Source organism: Natrix helvetica (genome assembly GCF_964273705.1).
Source record: "Natrix helvetica genome assembly, chromosome: 7".
Lineage (NCBI taxonomy): Eukaryota > Metazoa > Chordata > Lepidosauria > Squamata > Natricidae > Natrix > Natrix helvetica.
Genome location: NC_138558.1, coordinates 32,626,959 through 32,644,594, shown reverse-complemented (window position 1 = coordinate 32,644,594; position 17,636 = coordinate 32,626,959). Strand labels below are relative to the sequence as shown.

Genomic DNA, 17,636 nt, shown 5'->3' with positions numbered 1-17,636 from the left:
AAATAAAACAAATCCAGAATAAAGTGAGACAATATCATTTAAATTTTCCAGCAATGGCCAGAAGTTAGTATCACTGATCAACTTTTATCAGCTGGTAAATTTCTAGTGCTCTTGTCATACAATTACAGTACAATGACAAAAAGACAAATCACGTTTCCATTATTATTTGGTTCCATACAGCAAAAATCTATCACCAGAGCAATTTGAGGTTGCATCTCTATATTGCCCTTCAAGAAATTACATGAAATTTTTATCATCCTTTTAAAGACTCAGGCAATCATTTTCATAAGCACAACTAGGAAAAAGCAAATCCATGCCTTTTTTTTTTTGTTACAATTTGAACAGGACATCCAAATGATTAAAAAAAATATTCATCTTTATTGCACAAAGTGTGAAAAGGATTTTTTACTTAAAGCTATGTATGACTCATATGTTGTATGAGAGGTCCTTGGTGCTCTCTGAGCTTGGTTGTTTTTTTACAGACATTTTGTTATTCAAATTAGTACCATCATCAGTGTTAGCATCTAGCATTAGACCTAAGCCAGGGGTGTCAAATTTGCATCGTCACAGCAAAGTTGATGTATCACAACTTTTTCCCTTTCACAAAATTGGGCATGGGTGTGGTCGCAAGTTTGACAACCCTGGCATATGCAAACAAAAAGACCCAGCAACCCCAGAAGGAAAAACAGGCATCATCTACAACATACAATGTAAGAACTGCAACAACCACTATGTAGGACATAGGCAGAAGACTCACAACATATCCATGAACACCAACTGGCAGTCAGAAAGCATGATAAAAATCCTTTAATTTCACAACATGTAGGGGGAATAGTAAAAGGATTTAAATTGTCATATGAATTTAGATGATTACATTATAATTATGATTTGATCTGATTTATGAGCAAGAATCAACAATGTTCTGATGTTATTAGTGATGTATTGCAGAAATCAAAGCATGAAATTTAATATCATATTGCAAGCCTCTTATAATTAGAACTAAATAGTGGATTTACAGTCACTCTAGTGGGAATAGGGGAAATAGGGGAAAATATAAATCTCACAGCATAAGAAATTTTGGTATCATATAACAAACTATATACAGAAGATAGAGGATAATCTCACTTTGAAACAAGCTAGCCTGTCAGTAATTTTTGAAACCCCTTGAGATCTATCTCTTGTAGATAAATTTTTGGTGTAAACAGTGGCTCATGCTCTTGTCATCTCTTAGTTGGAACTACACCTGGAAGCTACAGGTGTCATGAATGTAATTGTCCACCTACTGATTGTACTATGAATGTAATAAAGTAACCCCTACTGTAAATTGTAGGAATGACACTTACTGCCAATAGACTTCTGGACTTAGCACAAGAGGCCGTTTTTACCTTTAAAATCTATTATATCTTGAGTCTTTGCTACATTCATAGTACAATCCATTCTAGACATAATCTACCCATCTATTATATGTTAAGCAGCATGGAACTTTGCTGATCCCCATTCCTTGACAGATAGGCCTGCTTTTGTAGCAAGCTTCTCAGTCTGGAACAGCTTATGTTTCAAATTAGAGTGGCCCTCACCAGAGCTGGTAGTCAGCCAGTTCGGACCAGCTCACCCAAACCAGTAGCGGAAATCGTGAATGGGCCCGACCACTTGTCCCGGCCTTATGCTGTCCTATTTAGGCCATTTTTTTGAGACCAGAAGCATGTACAGAAGGTGCTGTTGCGAGCAAAGTGCATGGGCAGAAGGAACGTGTGTGAAGCGGGTGCTCATGAACCAGTGGTAACAAAATGTGAAACCCACTGCTGGCCCTCACCCTGTTAATGTTCAGGAAGGCTCTGTGCTCTTTCCATAGAATCTTTGATGAAGACAGTCCAATTAGGTAAGCAGTAGTATAATAGGCTTCTGAAATATTTTTCTCTGTTTAACTGATTAGTACTGCATGTTTACCATCATGTATTGCCTTGAGCTTAAATTATAGCATCATACAAATAGCTGTATAAATAAATACTCACTTAGAAGCGTATTGAAAGAGTTGTCAACAGATCTGTCTGTTCTTGATGCTTTGCATACCCAGTAAAAGTTCTTATTTCAACACAGTTGTATTTGTATAATCATTGGAATGACGAGATCATGGATTATTGGGAAACAATGTGATCCTTCATTTCAAAACTATGGAACTTTAATGCCTCTGAATATATCAGTCTGAATAGAATTATGTTAGCGTAGCAGAGACCTGTTCCAGATGACCAGGCTCTTTGGTTTGATCTAGGATTAATTTACCCTGTGTTGACTAGCTGCAGATCTGTTATGCCATCAAGATATATTATCTACACATTTGTAGGTTTACAGCTCAGATAATTACTAGCCATCCACTATTTTTTTGACTTACAAGTAAGCATAGGGAAATGACAGCCAATCAGTGTTTCCTTGCTGTGCCCTCAAGCTGGTCAATTTTCATTAGTATCTTGCATGTCTACTTAAGTTTCACCATGAATTTTTAAAATTCCTTCTTTTTCCTTCCCTTCTATTCCCTCCCCTTCCCTTCCCAACTCACAGGGCCCTACATTTTAAATATATTTTAAATAGTCAAAGTTTGTCCAGTATTTTTCAAACACTGTTGTTCACAGTTTGAAGTGATGTAAGAAGAGGGCATTTCTTAAAATAATTAATACGTATACTGAAACTCAATCATCTTGGTAGCAAAGCTTCCTTACCTTCCCCCATCCCTGCATCTTGTAACCCTGGCATGCCAGCAATTCTGCAATATTTCCAACCCAGCATAATTAGGTTAATTCTTGTTGTGTAATGACAGGAGTACTGATAACCCCTTGAAGCCAGCAATATGTTGCCATTTGTGAAGCAACATTCTCTGGGCTTTAATTAGATTTTTGCAATCACAGATGCAATAGCATTGGCACACAAAGATACCTGGTAGCTGTTTGTCTGGTTATGACACATTGTGTTTATCAGAGGATTTGTACAGCCCATTACTGAGACTGCACCTTTTCTAGAAGTCCTTCGCAGGAACAAATTACTGGACAAAAAAAGCTAGGAGGTTACTTGAATAAATCTATTTGGATTGCCTGATGTCAGACCATGTGCTGAAGATACAGTATATATATATATATAGTCACTCAGGATATACTCTGCCCTGAACAGTTGCACATAAAAGAGATTTCTTTTTAATGGCTACAGTCTTCTTCCTGTCTGAGAAGTTATGCTTGGAAAAATATCTATATACCCATATTTTTCAGAAAATAAGACACACCAGAGTATAAGACACACCTTAGTTTTTATGGAGGAAAATAGGAAAAAAAGTCTGCCTACCAGGTATCCATCTGGCTAGCATCCTTAGTCTGGTCATCTTCAGCACATACTTTTGCTGGTTTTGAGCCCGCGCGCAAGCACTTTTTATCCCTGGTTGGGGATAAAAAACAGCTTCTAAACCACAGCTGATTGTCGGAGAGAGAACCAATGAGAAAAGCAGGGGAAGCCTGGAAGATTGCTTCACTCATTAGCACCTCATTAGGGCTGAAAAAGCAATATTCAGAGTATAAAATGCACCCAAATTTTCAGCCTCTTTTGGGGGGGGGGAAAGTGTGTCTTATACTCTGAAAAATATGGTATTTATTAGAAAAAACAGGAGGACTCCTTTGTATTTCATTAGTCTAGCTGGATCGTTTAAGGTTTTTTAAAATTATTTTTAAAGCAATTCCAAAATGACCATCAGTAATAAATACATATTTTTGTAAGCTACCCAGAGTCACTGAAAGTAAGTGGGTAGCCATATAAATTTTCTAAATCATTAAATAAAATAAACCTAGGTTGTCACAGATAATACCTTTTGACAGTGAACCTATCTGAACATTTCATATTTTTAAAATAATGAGGTGGGTTTTTTTTTCTTTCAAATAAAATACAGGTGTCTGAGAAAAATCTGCTTTGCACTTACTTTGATCTAAGGAAGGCAAAATATATGGTACTTTGTTTTTATATTTGCTATTATTTCTATACATTGATATTGTATAGTTGTGAATAATTGTTATTTTTATTTATGTTATTATGCACAAAATATTTTATCTACTAACATAACAGCTAAAATAAATACATCCAGACTGTAATTCAATATAATGCTCAGTTCAGACTGAGTTGGGCTTGAGCCCTGCAGAATGGTAATTGCAACCTTAGATAGGCTTTTCTCCACCTTTTTCATAACTAACTATATCAGACAAAGTATTCATTAAAAATGCTTATCTCCTAGTTAAAATACCAAAGATAATAGTGTTCAAATACTCTTGAAACTGGAAACTTGAATTTTAAAACTTTAGATTTTAGAGTGCTTTTTTGCTTCTTTTAAAAAAATTGAAAAAGTAAGCATAGCTTCTTTGGCAAATCCTACTAGTATCTGAGATTACTAACATTTTAAAGTTTGGCTAGACATATCATATTTTTCGGAGTATAAGATGCACCAGGTTTTTGAAGAGGCAAATTAAAAAAAAGTTTTTGCACTCTACAGACCTCCCCAAAACGCCCCATTTTTCACGAAATTGGGCCCATTTTGTAAAAAGAAAAGGGCATGCATAGCCTTTAGGAGACTTGCTCTTGGGGGCTGGGGGCTGGGAGGGCATTTTCATTTTTCGTAAAAACAGGGCCATTTTTTGTCCAAAAAAAGGGCATGCATAGCCTTTAGGAGGGTTATAGAGTGCTCCTGGGAGCTGGGGGAGCAAAAAACGGCCTGTTTTTTCCTCATTGCCCTCCCCAGCCCCCAAGAGCACTCTGGAAGCCTCCTAAAGACTATGCACAGCCATTTTTGCAAAGGTGGTGGGTTTCAGGAGGCCAAAAATGCTGTATTCAGTGTATAAGATGCACCCAGATTTTTGAGACAAAAAGGTGCGTCTTATTCTCTGAAATATATGGTTAATTTCATGGTGATATAACAGCATGGTTCCCAACTTCCAAAAAGAAAATCAGGTAGAGGAACAGACAACCTAACCCAAACATGAAAATAAATGTATTAATGGCATAAACATTTTGCAATTCAGATTGGCAATTATTGCCCCACGGCCCAGTTGACACCCATAAAGTATGTATTGTGTTTTCATGTCAGAAATTTTGCGCATATTTCCTTCTTCATTAGCAGATTGTTGCTAAACCGTAGTGGCAACATTTCTTAGTAGGTGAACAGTTCTAAGGTAATTTTTCTATTTTAATACATACATCTTCCAACCCATATGCAGTTTATATCTAGCTATGGCCCAGTTGTAAATGAGCTGGTGACGACATCATAGGAGACACTGCCACCAGACTACATGATCCAACATCTAGCTCTGGATATTTATGAAATCTATAATTAGATCCTCAATCGCTGATCTGCATGTCACTAAGACAATGTCACTTATTCTGTAGGAATCTGATATAATTTGGATGTATATTTATTTCCCAAAACATGAGATTTTCCAAATGGGAACACTTCAACATATACCTTCTAGTTAAATGAACAAAATAAAACACACAAGTGACTTTTCCATGTCGATGTCAATCCCTTATAATATTAATTGCTGTCTGCCTTGGTTTACACTATCTGCCATTAACACCAATTTGTACAACACCTACTTGCACACTAGTGCAAACTGCCATCATATGCAAGCATAACTGCACACCTTGCACTGTGCTAAGGCAGAGATGGAATAAGACTAATACATTTGGAAGAAATAGCGCAAGTAATTTAGTCCAACCCTAGGAAATCCCTAACTAGAACCCCTGTAACAGATTACAGACATGACATTGCTCGACTAAATAACAGGTACCATTTTCAAAGTTGTGAAAACTTCCTTTCCCAAGTCACATGAGGTTTACCCTTTTATAACTTAATCATAATGGTTGGATTAACTTTAGAATCTCATTTGTAGTCTATGTTTCTATCTCAAAACTCAGTAATCCTGAAAATCTGAAGCATAACTAGCTAAACAAGTGCAATGATTGTTTCCAGAGCGGTTGCATAAAAGCATTGCAACACTGAATTGCTGTGCTGTCTTACACATCCTGTGGTTTATACAGAACGATATTCTGAGAGGTAGTCTCTCTGAAACTTGTGGTTAACAAGGCTGCCTCAAGGTATTTTGATACCTGCAGGGAAGAACATGGCTATGTTTCCTTCTGGTGTTGCATCTGAATCTTTCTTTGACAATAACATGAGATCAACTACAACACTGAAGTACTGTACAACTGTAATGTTATATCAACTGAGGATGTATACTCACATAAGGAGCACCCATAGGTTTCGTGGTTGTCAATTTGTCTTCAGATTACTTGCCTGAAATAAGCACCTCAATTTGCTTAAATAGTAAAGCTAGCACTAATGATTAGCTCCTGTTGCCTCAAAGCTATACAACTCTGATATTTTGCCTGACATTTCCTGTTTCCACTTATCTTTTGTTTCTCCCCCCAAAATAAAGATAGTATCTATGGAATTTCTTTCCTGTTTATTGCCCAATGTCTTCTCCATACCCTACGTAGCTTTCCTGAGCCTCTAACTTTGTTGTATTCCCAACAGTTTTTCAATTGACAGAGTCACCTGCTTACGCCTTTTATAGAACAATTCTTTGATTCAAATAAATCTGTCTGGATCGTACTTATGCCCATCCCACAAATTATATATGGCTGATTACTAATGACATGAAGGAATAATAAGCTAAAAATTATACCATGTTTTTCTTTTACTAAAAAAAAGATTCAATTAATCCTAAACAGATCTATGTTTGAAGTAAGATTGCCTATTCTAAATGCTATGTTAAATGATGCTGAAAAATTTAGTTCTGAAAATAATACTGTAGTCAATTTTAAAATAATTATCTCAAATTCTAAGAGATTAAAACTCAAATGCTAGCCTGCAGATGGAATAGTATCATAGATGACACTATTCTAAAGATAAAGCTTTCTAACTAATACTCAAGCAGATAATTAATATAGATTATTATAATCTGCTTTGACTATTAAACGGGACAAGGAAAATTTCTGTAATATAATATGGGTACATGAAGAAAATAATGATGAAATTTCACAAAAATTTCCCTGATGTTTAGTCACACTTATATTGAACTGAAATTACAATATAATTATTTTACTGGAAATAAAAGACAGCTTAATCTGGAGCCAAACGTATTCATGTCAGAAGAATCATTGTGTTTAGTTTCATGTATACTAACTTTTCAATTAAATTTCCATTCCATTTCATGAAAATGATATTATGCCATCTACTACCTACAGTATAAGGCTACAGTGACTTGTATTGGATTATAATACATAAACTAAGATGTTGAAGATGGCAGGATGTACTGTGATGAATGTCAAACCAAGAAAGGAATGCAAATAATAGGGTTGGTAGTTGTACTCTCTGTCTGTCTCTCTGTGTCATAAAAAAAAATCTAGTTCATGGAACTTGAACTCATTATTTCAAAATTATACTTTATACAGAATAGACAGGAAAGGAAAAAGGTGAAAGTCATGCCTTTCAAAGTGATTATAAGGTAAATAGGCACCTTTTACATTTACATGAACATAAGAGCTTTAGAGAGCATTTCTAGGATTAAGATATGCCACTGTTGATTACATCAAGATAAAAAAAAATCACAATAAAAGCCTATTATATCTGCACCACTTATTTTGTACAGTGGCTTAATGCATGTATTTTTTTTAATGAAGTTGAATAATACAAAAAGAAAATCCAAGATAGTCAAAGTGTTTCTTAATGAAGGACGCTTCTGTCTTGCTAAGGAATAAAATGACAAAAATATAGTTTTACCACAATTCATGGATAGCTGGACAGTGTTGAGCTTCAGGGCTTAGGGACTATGGTTTGGTAGCACATTTTCTGATATTTCACCAGAAACTGTGGCTCACATTTTCAAACAGCCTCTAAAAATGTCAGCCACAGTTACTGGCAAAATACCAGGAAATCTGTTTTCTAGACCACAGTCATTACACCCTGAAGCTTAACACTTGCTCATCAGATACCGGCTTTGAAAGCCTATACCAATAATTCATGGATAACATATGACAGCAAGCAAGAAAATGGCCTTTTATTAAACTTGCCCTTTTAATAAAGCAATTGTGTGTTTGAAAATAATACATAATCCTGCTTCTCAAGTAGTAATTTTGTGTCGTCATAGTTGAAAGGAATATTTACAATTTGAGCTGAATGAATTTGCCTTTATGTATCTTTGTTGGTTTCTTTTTCCTGCTCTTTTTGTGTGCAGTATGTTAGTTTTGTTGTTGTTTTCCTGGATTTTATAATTTTAAAAAATAGGTTAACTATCTTTTAGGTTGAAGAAGTGTTTATTGCTACAAGCAATTAGCTTTAAGGAATGGCCTTGGACTATAGCAAAGAAGCAAAACTTTTCTTGTACGTTTACTTAACACAAACCTCAAAACTTTAATTACTAAAAACAAATTATAGATCAGTTCATATCTCAGAATTCTTATTCTGTAGGTTTTGTATGTGTACAAATGTGTGTTAAGCATTGTCTTGACTAATCATGTATTAAAGCTATACATTTTTAAGCAGGATTTATTTACAATACTGTTAGTACTGTATATTTTTCCATCTGAAATGTTTTCGTCCTCACTACCATTAACCCATAGTCCCATTTTTTCAAAAACCTTATTGGACTATTACAAACATCACTTAATTCTCCTCATGATGTTGCCAAAAGCAAACCATTTTATCTTGTCATAAGCAAGGTTGACACTCTATCTCTGTGAAGGAATGTCTCTTCACAGCAGGCATTACTTTCCAAAGAAGCTAGTCGCACAATTCATATTCCAAAACAAACAAATTAAAAAACAACAATCATAAAGGCGAACCAACTTTCCCAAGGCCAATTGTTATCATTTATATTGCAAAGTAAATAAAGCACTGAACACCTCAACACTTTCCATTTTGTAAGTACAAATATATATCAAGACTATTCAATACAAGTGAAGAAAGTTAGAATAAAAGCATCAATACTTTTTTGTCTTTATAGCATCCATGGGCTGCCACCCTATAGCCTTGTTCCAAGTGATCAATGCCCTTTTGGGCAGAGAAGACTTGTAGATTCATATACAAGGCTGCACAAGGGAATTTTCAGAGCATCTATTAAACAAAGTTGCTGAAATTCATTCCGAATTTCATATCTCTTTGATCCAGGACCTATTGAGATGCCTGGACATATGGACATCTTGTCCTACTATCTGGGGAATGGCTTTAACTTATTGATCCTGGGGAAGTGGACATTATTGTGAGCTTCAGCACTTGTTCTTTAGACCCATGCACCTAGCTGGCTAAGGCTTGGGCTAAGGCTGCCTAAGGGGCGAAATATGGGTAGGTTCTAGCAATCTTTGAGAAAGGAGATTATCCCATTACATCTTTGGGAGGTGTTGGTTCATCCACTCCTCAAGAAGCCACCACTGGATATACCATCATACCTGACCATTTTTGTCCAGTTTCCAATTTTACTTTTTAAAGGAAGACACTTCAGTTTCACAAGACCCTGGATGAAGCATATTCCCCAAATTTTGCATACTGGCCAGGAGGAAGAGGAGTTAGTTCTATACAACAGCAGGCAAGCATGCATGTCCCAGCTCCATTTGCACAAGCTTCCTGCTGCTCATGCAAGTGGCAATGCATGTGCACTCGCCTGACATTTCCATAGTCCAATTCCAAAGGGCTCAAGTATGGGCTGTGGCCTGGGATTGGGCACCCCTGATCTATACCCCTTTCTATTAAGGTTCAGCATTGGACTTGGTACAGAAGAGCATTGGTCACACTTTTGGATGATCTCTGACAGAAGTGGGATAGGGGAAGCGCATCCATCCTGGCTTGCCATGACATCTTGACAGCTTTCAATACCACCAGCCCATATCTTTCTGGATCAGCTTCAGTTGGTGCAAAATGCAGCAGTACTGGCAGTTATATGTTCTTCTAGAATGACACGCACTCTACCTCTGCTCCTAAGGTGCATTGGTTATCAATTTGTTTCCGTGCCTTTTTTGTTTTTTGTTTTTAAGGCCTTATGATATGATTTTTCTGAGGGACCACCTCTCCCCAATTAAATCTATCCATCTCATCAGGTCCAGCAGGAGAATCATGCTCCAGGTGCCATCTGCTAAGGTGTTTCATCCGATGGGACCCAGGAGGCAAGCCTAATTTCTTAATTTAACCCTTTTGCAATCTTGTTTTTACTCATGTTACTTAACTGATTTGACTGGTTTTTATATTGTTTTAATTGTTGATGTATTGTATCTCACCCAGAGTCACCTTGTGTGAAATGTGCAGCCATATAAATTTGATAGCTAATTAATTAATAAAAGTAGGCATATTCAAATTACTCTTTAAAGCATCATGAGAGCTAGGGATTTAACTAGATGCATTAGACTCTGGTGTTCAACATTTTCGAAAGAGTTGGAATTTACTGTATTAATAATATATAAATTAAAGTAATATATTTCTCAATATTCTTAAAACTGGAAATATATTCACTATTTTGCTTTGTGTTTCCATTTCTCATTTACTTCAGATGTTAAGTCTTTCGGGCATTAATTGATATAAATAGGAAGCAGACAATATATTAATTAAATATGACAGTCAGATTATTTAAACCTTTTTTTTAAAAAAATGCAAAAGATTATGGAGGCCAGTCTGATATTTTGCTTTTCTGAAATGACTAATGACATGAAGCCCTGGCAACAAATCTGCAGCATCCTGACTTTCAAGAACAGAAGGAATAAATGAAGTGAGAAGTACACTGCAGTAAGTCTAATAGACAAACTGACTAATCTAAGACCCCTCAAGGTTATAACAAAGCAATTCATTCTTTGGATTTCTACAGGCACTAGACATGATTTATCAACCCAAGAGCAGGCTTACAAATACTATACATCTCAATAATACATTACTTTCACAGTGTAACTTTTTAAACAATGATAAATTGACAGAACGGCCTTAAATTTATTCAACAAGCAGAAACAGATCATTTGCAAACTTCTGAAAGGTCCATTTCATATGTAAATAAAGAATTCTGCTCTATATTTCTTTAACAGAGTTCTTAGCATAGCCATATCTATGTTTCTGGTCATTCTGACTGTTGCCCTCAAGTGTTGCTGTTTTCATTTATCAAGTGTTGTTTCAATTCATTTATTGCATGTTTTTCATTTGGAGCCAAAAACTTTAGAAGCAGTTCCAGATACCAAATATGTAAATTAATTTGTTAGGATGTCCATATTTATAGCCTAGCATCACATTTTAATTTACCTAGATTTTTTTAAATGCTTTAAAATATATAGAAGATAGATGTTTTCCTAGGTTGGGATTTAATGTCCTAATTATATCTCTTGATGGTTTATATACAGATAATACAACCACAACTGAGTCCAAAATTCCCATTGCTAGACAAGACAGTTGTTAAGTGAAATCACATGAGCCCAGGGCATTGCAACTGTCATAAATACCTGACCATAGGGATGCTACAACAGTCATAAAGTGTAAAAAGATGTCATAAGTCACTTTTTCAATACTGTTGTAACTTTAAACCAGGGGTGGGTTCCTGCCAGTTCTAACCGGTTCGGTAAAAGATGTTCCACAAATCTACCGTGCCAGTTAGAACCTGTTCCAGTTGTGGAAGGAAGGAAGGAAGGAAGGGGCTTCTTCAGAGGATCTGAGGCAAGAGCAGCGTTGAAGCCCTCTCTGAAGCAGCTGGAAAAGGTACGTGTAGGTCAGAGGGAGGGGGAGGAATTCAAACTTCATCCTCCTGGTGCTATGCGGGGCTTTGGCCAAAGGCTGGAGGGAAGGACCCTGGCTTGCTTGTGCTTAAGAAGAAAAAGAAAGAAGGAAACTTCTTTTGCAAAGGAGAAAAACAAATGCTGTCACTTTAAATTGGAACTGAGCATGCCTGGCTGTGGAATTCTGGAAGTTGAAGTCCACAAGTTTTAATAACTTTAAATTGAAAAGGTGCAGTAAAGAACAAATTGATTATATGGTTATATGGGTATGTTATATCGTTGTATGTTTTTGAAGTTTTGGGGTTTGTGCAATATGAGCATTGTGTTTCTAAAAGGGTTTGGATGATTCCCTGCATGTGAATGGAGCCAAACTTTCTCTAGGGTCATTATCTCATTATCTCTATCAGCCAGGCATGTGGAATGAGCCTCAGGCAGGTTTCTTTGTTAGCAGAAAGAAAACAGCACAGCAATTTAGGGCTAGAAGTCTACTAGGAGGTCATCTAGTCCAACCCCCTGCTGCAGCAGGAAACCTTACATTGTATGGATTATTTTGGTGCTTCTAACAGAGAGGAAAACTGCCAGAAAGGAGAAATAGTTTACTAGGACAAGGCTGCCATGCAGAGGAAGGTAGAGATAGTCCTTGACTTGTGACTACAATTGAGCCCAAAATTTTGGTTACTAAGCAAGAGCTTTGTTAAGTGAGCTTCACCACATTTTACCCAATCCATGACATCTCATGGTGAGTGACATCAAGTTGGCTACTCCTACCCGGTCACGTGACTGCCAAGCCACTCCCACAAAACAGGCCACACCTACAGAATAGGTTCCAAAAAAATTGAAACCCACCACTGCTTTAAAAGGTCACTAAATGAATGCTTGTAAGTCAAGAATGTACTTCATTCTTATTGGATTAAGGTTGTTGTTTTATGCCTTTGACTGAACTCTTAGTAAGTGCCTGAAAAAGTCCATGCAGTTTTCAGAAGTGGCTTGCCAGTTCTTTCTTTTGAGGGTTAAGAGAGAATGACTGACCCAAAGTCACCCAGCTGTCTCCTGTCTAAGGCTGGACCAGAAGCCATAATCTCAAAGTCTCTAGCCTGGTGCCTTTAACTGCTGGATCAAAATGGCTATCAGTTATTATTCTACAATTTATTTAATTAAATTATTCTTATTCTTTTCCATCGTCTTGTTTCTAATTAAATGGTTGCTTAATTATCCTTTACCATATGAGCAATAATGTCAGTGTTTGCTCCAAACCAAAGGATGAAAAAAAGAATATTGTCGTCTGGGATGGGGGTGGGAGGCTTGAAAAGATGTTCTTTGAAAACATGACCCACCCCAATAATAAGCCCAACCCTAACTTTGGGGGGATGTGCCTACCCAACCCCAAAAATAAGGCCGGGGGGATGGGGGTGGCCAGCATGCATGGCAGTGAAGGAGTGGAGAGGCAACTGTCCAGCTGCAGCTGAAGCCCACTAGTCTCTTGGGGCAGTGCAAATATTGCTTTTGCCCTTCTCTTTCTGGGCACAGTGTTTCTGCTTGTTGGGCTGCTTCCCTGAAGCCAGCAATTCCACATCCAGTTGCTTTGCTTTTTCCCTCTTCTTGGGAGGTGAATGGGAGGCTTTTTGGCGAACAGGAAGAAAATGGAAAGGGGAATTTTCCTGCCTATCATCCATTCCTCAAGCTCAGCACAGACTGAAAGCTATGCTGTGTATTATTTTGTACTCTTTTGTAAATCTTAAGATTTCCTGACAAAAGTATCCCCTGCTGCTCTTGGATTTCCATTCAACTATATAATACTTCAGCCTACATCGCAAGACCTCAACTTTCTGGGATCAGACACACAGTTAATATTTCTGAAGGATCAGCCAATAATTAAAATTGATATTTGGGTGGGATTTTTTTTTCTATTTCTTTTCCAATTTTGAGGTAATGGAGCAGGATTTTGCTACAGTTTTGAACCAGGTAAAATACATTTAGGGATCTTAAAAATTCATGTTGGCCCACCTCAAAGTTGTATGAAAACATTTTGCTAATTTTCAACCATCATACCAATGTGTTGAACTTCAGGGGTTGCAAAAAGCAGAGGGAAGGACAGCCTGTAGCTCTGCAATTGCAAGTTGCCAAACTTGAACTTATATGTGTCCAAGAATACATAACATTACTACATTGCCCTCGTAGTAAAGTTCCATCACAATTCCAAATTCTTTAGATGGTTCCCCAATTAGATTTAAACATCAGACATTCATGGTGGATGGAGGCATATAAATATTCACTATAGCCCCAACACTACACCAAATTAAGAGATTGTAGAGTCATAAAAAGGGAGTCCTTACTGAAAAATCCTTATGTATCCAATGGAAAATTTACAAACAATGCTAAAAGACTAGCAAAACATCCTCACAGGACTTAGATTGTTAACATATTAAGTCTGCACATAAATGGTTTAATTGTGTGCTGCCATTTAAAGCATCAACGGTTTACATGAATGTTGTCCACAGGGTCCTTCCGTATTTAAATTGGGTCTTAGTAGAATGAAATCACAAAACAACTTGGCTGACTTATATCCAAGATATAACATCTGTTATAAAATCTTCATTAAGAATATTAACTCTCCCTTAGGGCCTTAGCACTGAAATGATCTCATATTACCGAAAGGAAGATTTACAGATCTACTTGCTTATTAACCCAGGACAAGTCAAATCAAAACTAGCAAAGTTTGAAGCAATAACACGTTTGGACTTTGCAAAACAAAAACAATCTGACCATCATGAAAAATAAGATTAAACAGAATATAGGATTTGAATATTATCCTTTTCCCACTTTTTAACCAGCAATATAAATTTTAAAAGTTTAAGAATTTTGCTAAAAGTTAAGAAGAGGTGGGTACATGCCTTTCAGGATTTTCCACTTCTTCAGTAACAAAATTGAGGTAAAACCTATAAAAATAAAGCTGCTGTTAATGCCATCATTCCTATAACAATTTGTATATATTACTTGAATAGCTTGTCTTAATGTGTGCTTAGAATAAATGTGGTATAGGAGGAGAAGCATAACCAGATGTATGGCATAGGGCCAACTACAAAATTGGAAGTAAGGCTCCAGTATGGTGCCTGTTTTATATTACATCAAAATATTTTCTCACAATATAAATGTTAGTAAAAGTGATTAGCAGTTCTATCCATAGTTTTTAAAACCCTGTCTTTGAAAGAGTTAAACTGTATAGCACTTAGTGTCTTGGACTGACATTGATATGATTTAGATTGTAGCCCGCTTTTTTTGAAGCCCACTGGGGACTTTGGGTAAGTTTACCAAGGCAGGTAGTCCCAACTACCTCACAAGGTTCTTTCTGTGGTGAAAAATAGGAGGGGGTAATTTTCTATGTGCCATCTTAAGCTCCTGAACAAAAGACAAGATATAATTCTAGCAAACAAACCAAAAGCTGCAAGTAATCTTGAAATAGCAGAAAGTACTAAACTAATCTGCTATCAATAAAGGAGAATATTTGTAGATCAGGGTTGAAATTAGGGGTCCTTGATGCTCTCTGACTTTGCTTGTTCTCTTGCAGACACCCGTTTATATTCTGATGTTTTGCCTGTCTGTGTGAGGAGGGGGAGGGGAATCTTAGGGACTCTTTGGTTTGGCTGTTTACAAATGGCTCTTTGCCAGTTTATTGATTGGGTGTTGCTTACTTGATTGCTAGTCTGAAGTTGAGCTAACTCCAAGGTCAACTTCGGACCAACAATCAAGTAAGCAATACCCCAATCAAGAAACTGCCAAAGAGACATTAGTAAACAGCCCAACCAAAGAATCTCTAAGACTTCCTCCCTCCACCCTGACACAGACAAGGAAGATACCAGAATATAAACTGACAGCAAACAGCACTCCTTAGTAGCACTAATGATGTTACATGAAAGCTATATATGATTTCTTGCCTAAATCAAAAGAGCTTGATTTATAAATAAACAAAGGTGTTTAGTAGTGGCAGGATTCTAATAGCATTCTATAAACTCAAACCATAGAAGCCACCTTATGATGCAGTATAATTGAGAATCCAGAGTAGCAAAACAAATTCAAATGAAACCAGTATAATCTTATCTATTGTACTGAAAGCCTGATAGCACTTTTTCCCTTGGTTCCTCCTATTGAACCAGGGAAATTAAACACTGTCATATATAGCGACAGTTTTCTGGAACTTTTCTTGTGCACCCTGAAATTCAGATAACTCTGGAATCTGTCTCTGAAACTCATGTTTTTGGAGTTCACATATGAAAAGTTTCACTAGTACAGGATCTCTTTCCACCCCATGTTTACCTTCAAAGAGACACTAAAAGAAAACTTCAGGCAATGTCTCTGTGGGTTAGATTTATTTCACAAGAAGATTCTTAATCAAAAGCCATTCAGTAAATCAGCAGTATAACTTACCAACCAGAGTAAGCATACATTCCAGAATAAAAAGCTAGAGGCAATCCTTTGACACTGGTTGCATTTCCAAAAAATGCATCTTTAAAGTGTTCAGTTTTTCCTGGGGAAGGAAAAAAAACCCAAACATACCAAGGTTGATTTCAATTTCATTAAGGTTAAAATATTACCAACATCAACAATCCAGAGATAAATCCATATACAGTCATTTTTTTCAGTTCAGTTTTATCTACTCCAATCATTTAGATAAATCAAAATAGTTTCTTTGTTCCTGCATGCCAGGTGGCAATATCACTGATAGCATCTTCCATTATGAATGCATTCAGAACACAATCTGCATTTTAAGACTAATTTAAATTTCAGAAAAAACTGAAACAATAGCCTACATTTTAAAATATATATATTTCTTATTTCCCCATGACATTTTTGTAAGATTTTGGAGAACTTATTGCAATTTGTGGCCCAAGAATTGTAGCCCAATTTTTGTATCAACATCTTAAGAGGTTCTTGAATGATGCAACAGTGTTGCTGAAATTAAAACTTTAACTTTTTTACTTCTGATAAACTTACCAGTTAGGAAGTTACTCTTAACTGTATCCCTTTAAGGTTTCCCAATTTTACCATGGGGCCATCCTTGAAATACCATTTTTTTAAAAATTCAAGAACACAGACTTAGCATAAACTCACCACTACCTTTTTAAAAGTGTAGGTATGTGTGCACATATAGAGATAATATACACACCATGCTATAATATTTTGGCACTTATTTCTTTGCTTTTCTGTGTTTATTAAAAATCTAGAGCAAGTAAATATTTTAATATTTAAATATGGTAAATAAAATTTGATTCATAATTGGATTTCCACTATTAAATACCTGACTATGAGAAAATATGGTTTAAACAGTTACTCATCACCTAATTTCAGATTCTGGTTCATTAATTGGCCTTAGCTTGGAGAAATTACAGTTCTTATGTTGGAAACTGTGACTTAATCCAAACTGTACTTGGTTCCCCTTCAGACATACAGAAAGAGAAAGGGGAAGCAGGGAACCAAAATCCTTATCATATAACTGATTTAGATCATGAAAAAATGTTTTTATAGTGAAGAAATAATGTTGGAATAATTGTAATAAAATATTATTTTTGTAGTAAATCCACACTATTAGAGATTTTATATTATGACTAGCAGCTGCTACAAGCATAATATTACTGTAGCCAACAGCAGTCTAAAGGAATAGAACTCACTTATCTTCTTAAAGAATTTTAAACACTCTACTTAAGAAACATTTTAAGAGTGAACAACAATTAGTGGGAGTGGTGCTTTATACAAGAATGTTTCCAATAAAAAGGAAGGCTACAAAGTTGTATTACAAATACACTACATTATTCTATATAAAACACATAGCATAGAAGCTTGAGTCTTCCATCATTACAAGAATCTTTGAGACCCTATTTGCTTGT

General features: G+C 36.2%; 1 protein-coding gene and 1 long non-coding RNA gene across 2 annotated transcripts in view; one reads left to right on the top strand and one right to left on the bottom strand.

The window, feature by feature from the left end:
- Positions 1-17,636, bottom strand: part of SLC7A11 (solute carrier family 7 member 11) — a 66,809-nt gene that overhangs the window by 29,961 nt on the left and 19,212 nt on the right. The window contains exons 5-6 of the mRNA XM_081958865.1: positions 16,180-16,279; positions 14,649-14,693 (exon numbers count right to left, since the gene is read on the bottom strand). Coding sequence (XP_081814991.1) covers positions 14,649-14,693; positions 16,180-16,279 — 145 coding nt within the window. The remainder of the gene's footprint in view (positions 1-14,648; positions 14,694-16,179; positions 16,280-17,636) is intronic.
- On the top strand, positions 9,686-11,271 carry LOC309395077. The gene is made up of 2 exons (XR_014175850.1): positions 9,686-9,995; positions 10,111-11,271. It is a non-coding gene; the product is annotated as an uncharacterized lncRNA (long non-coding RNA).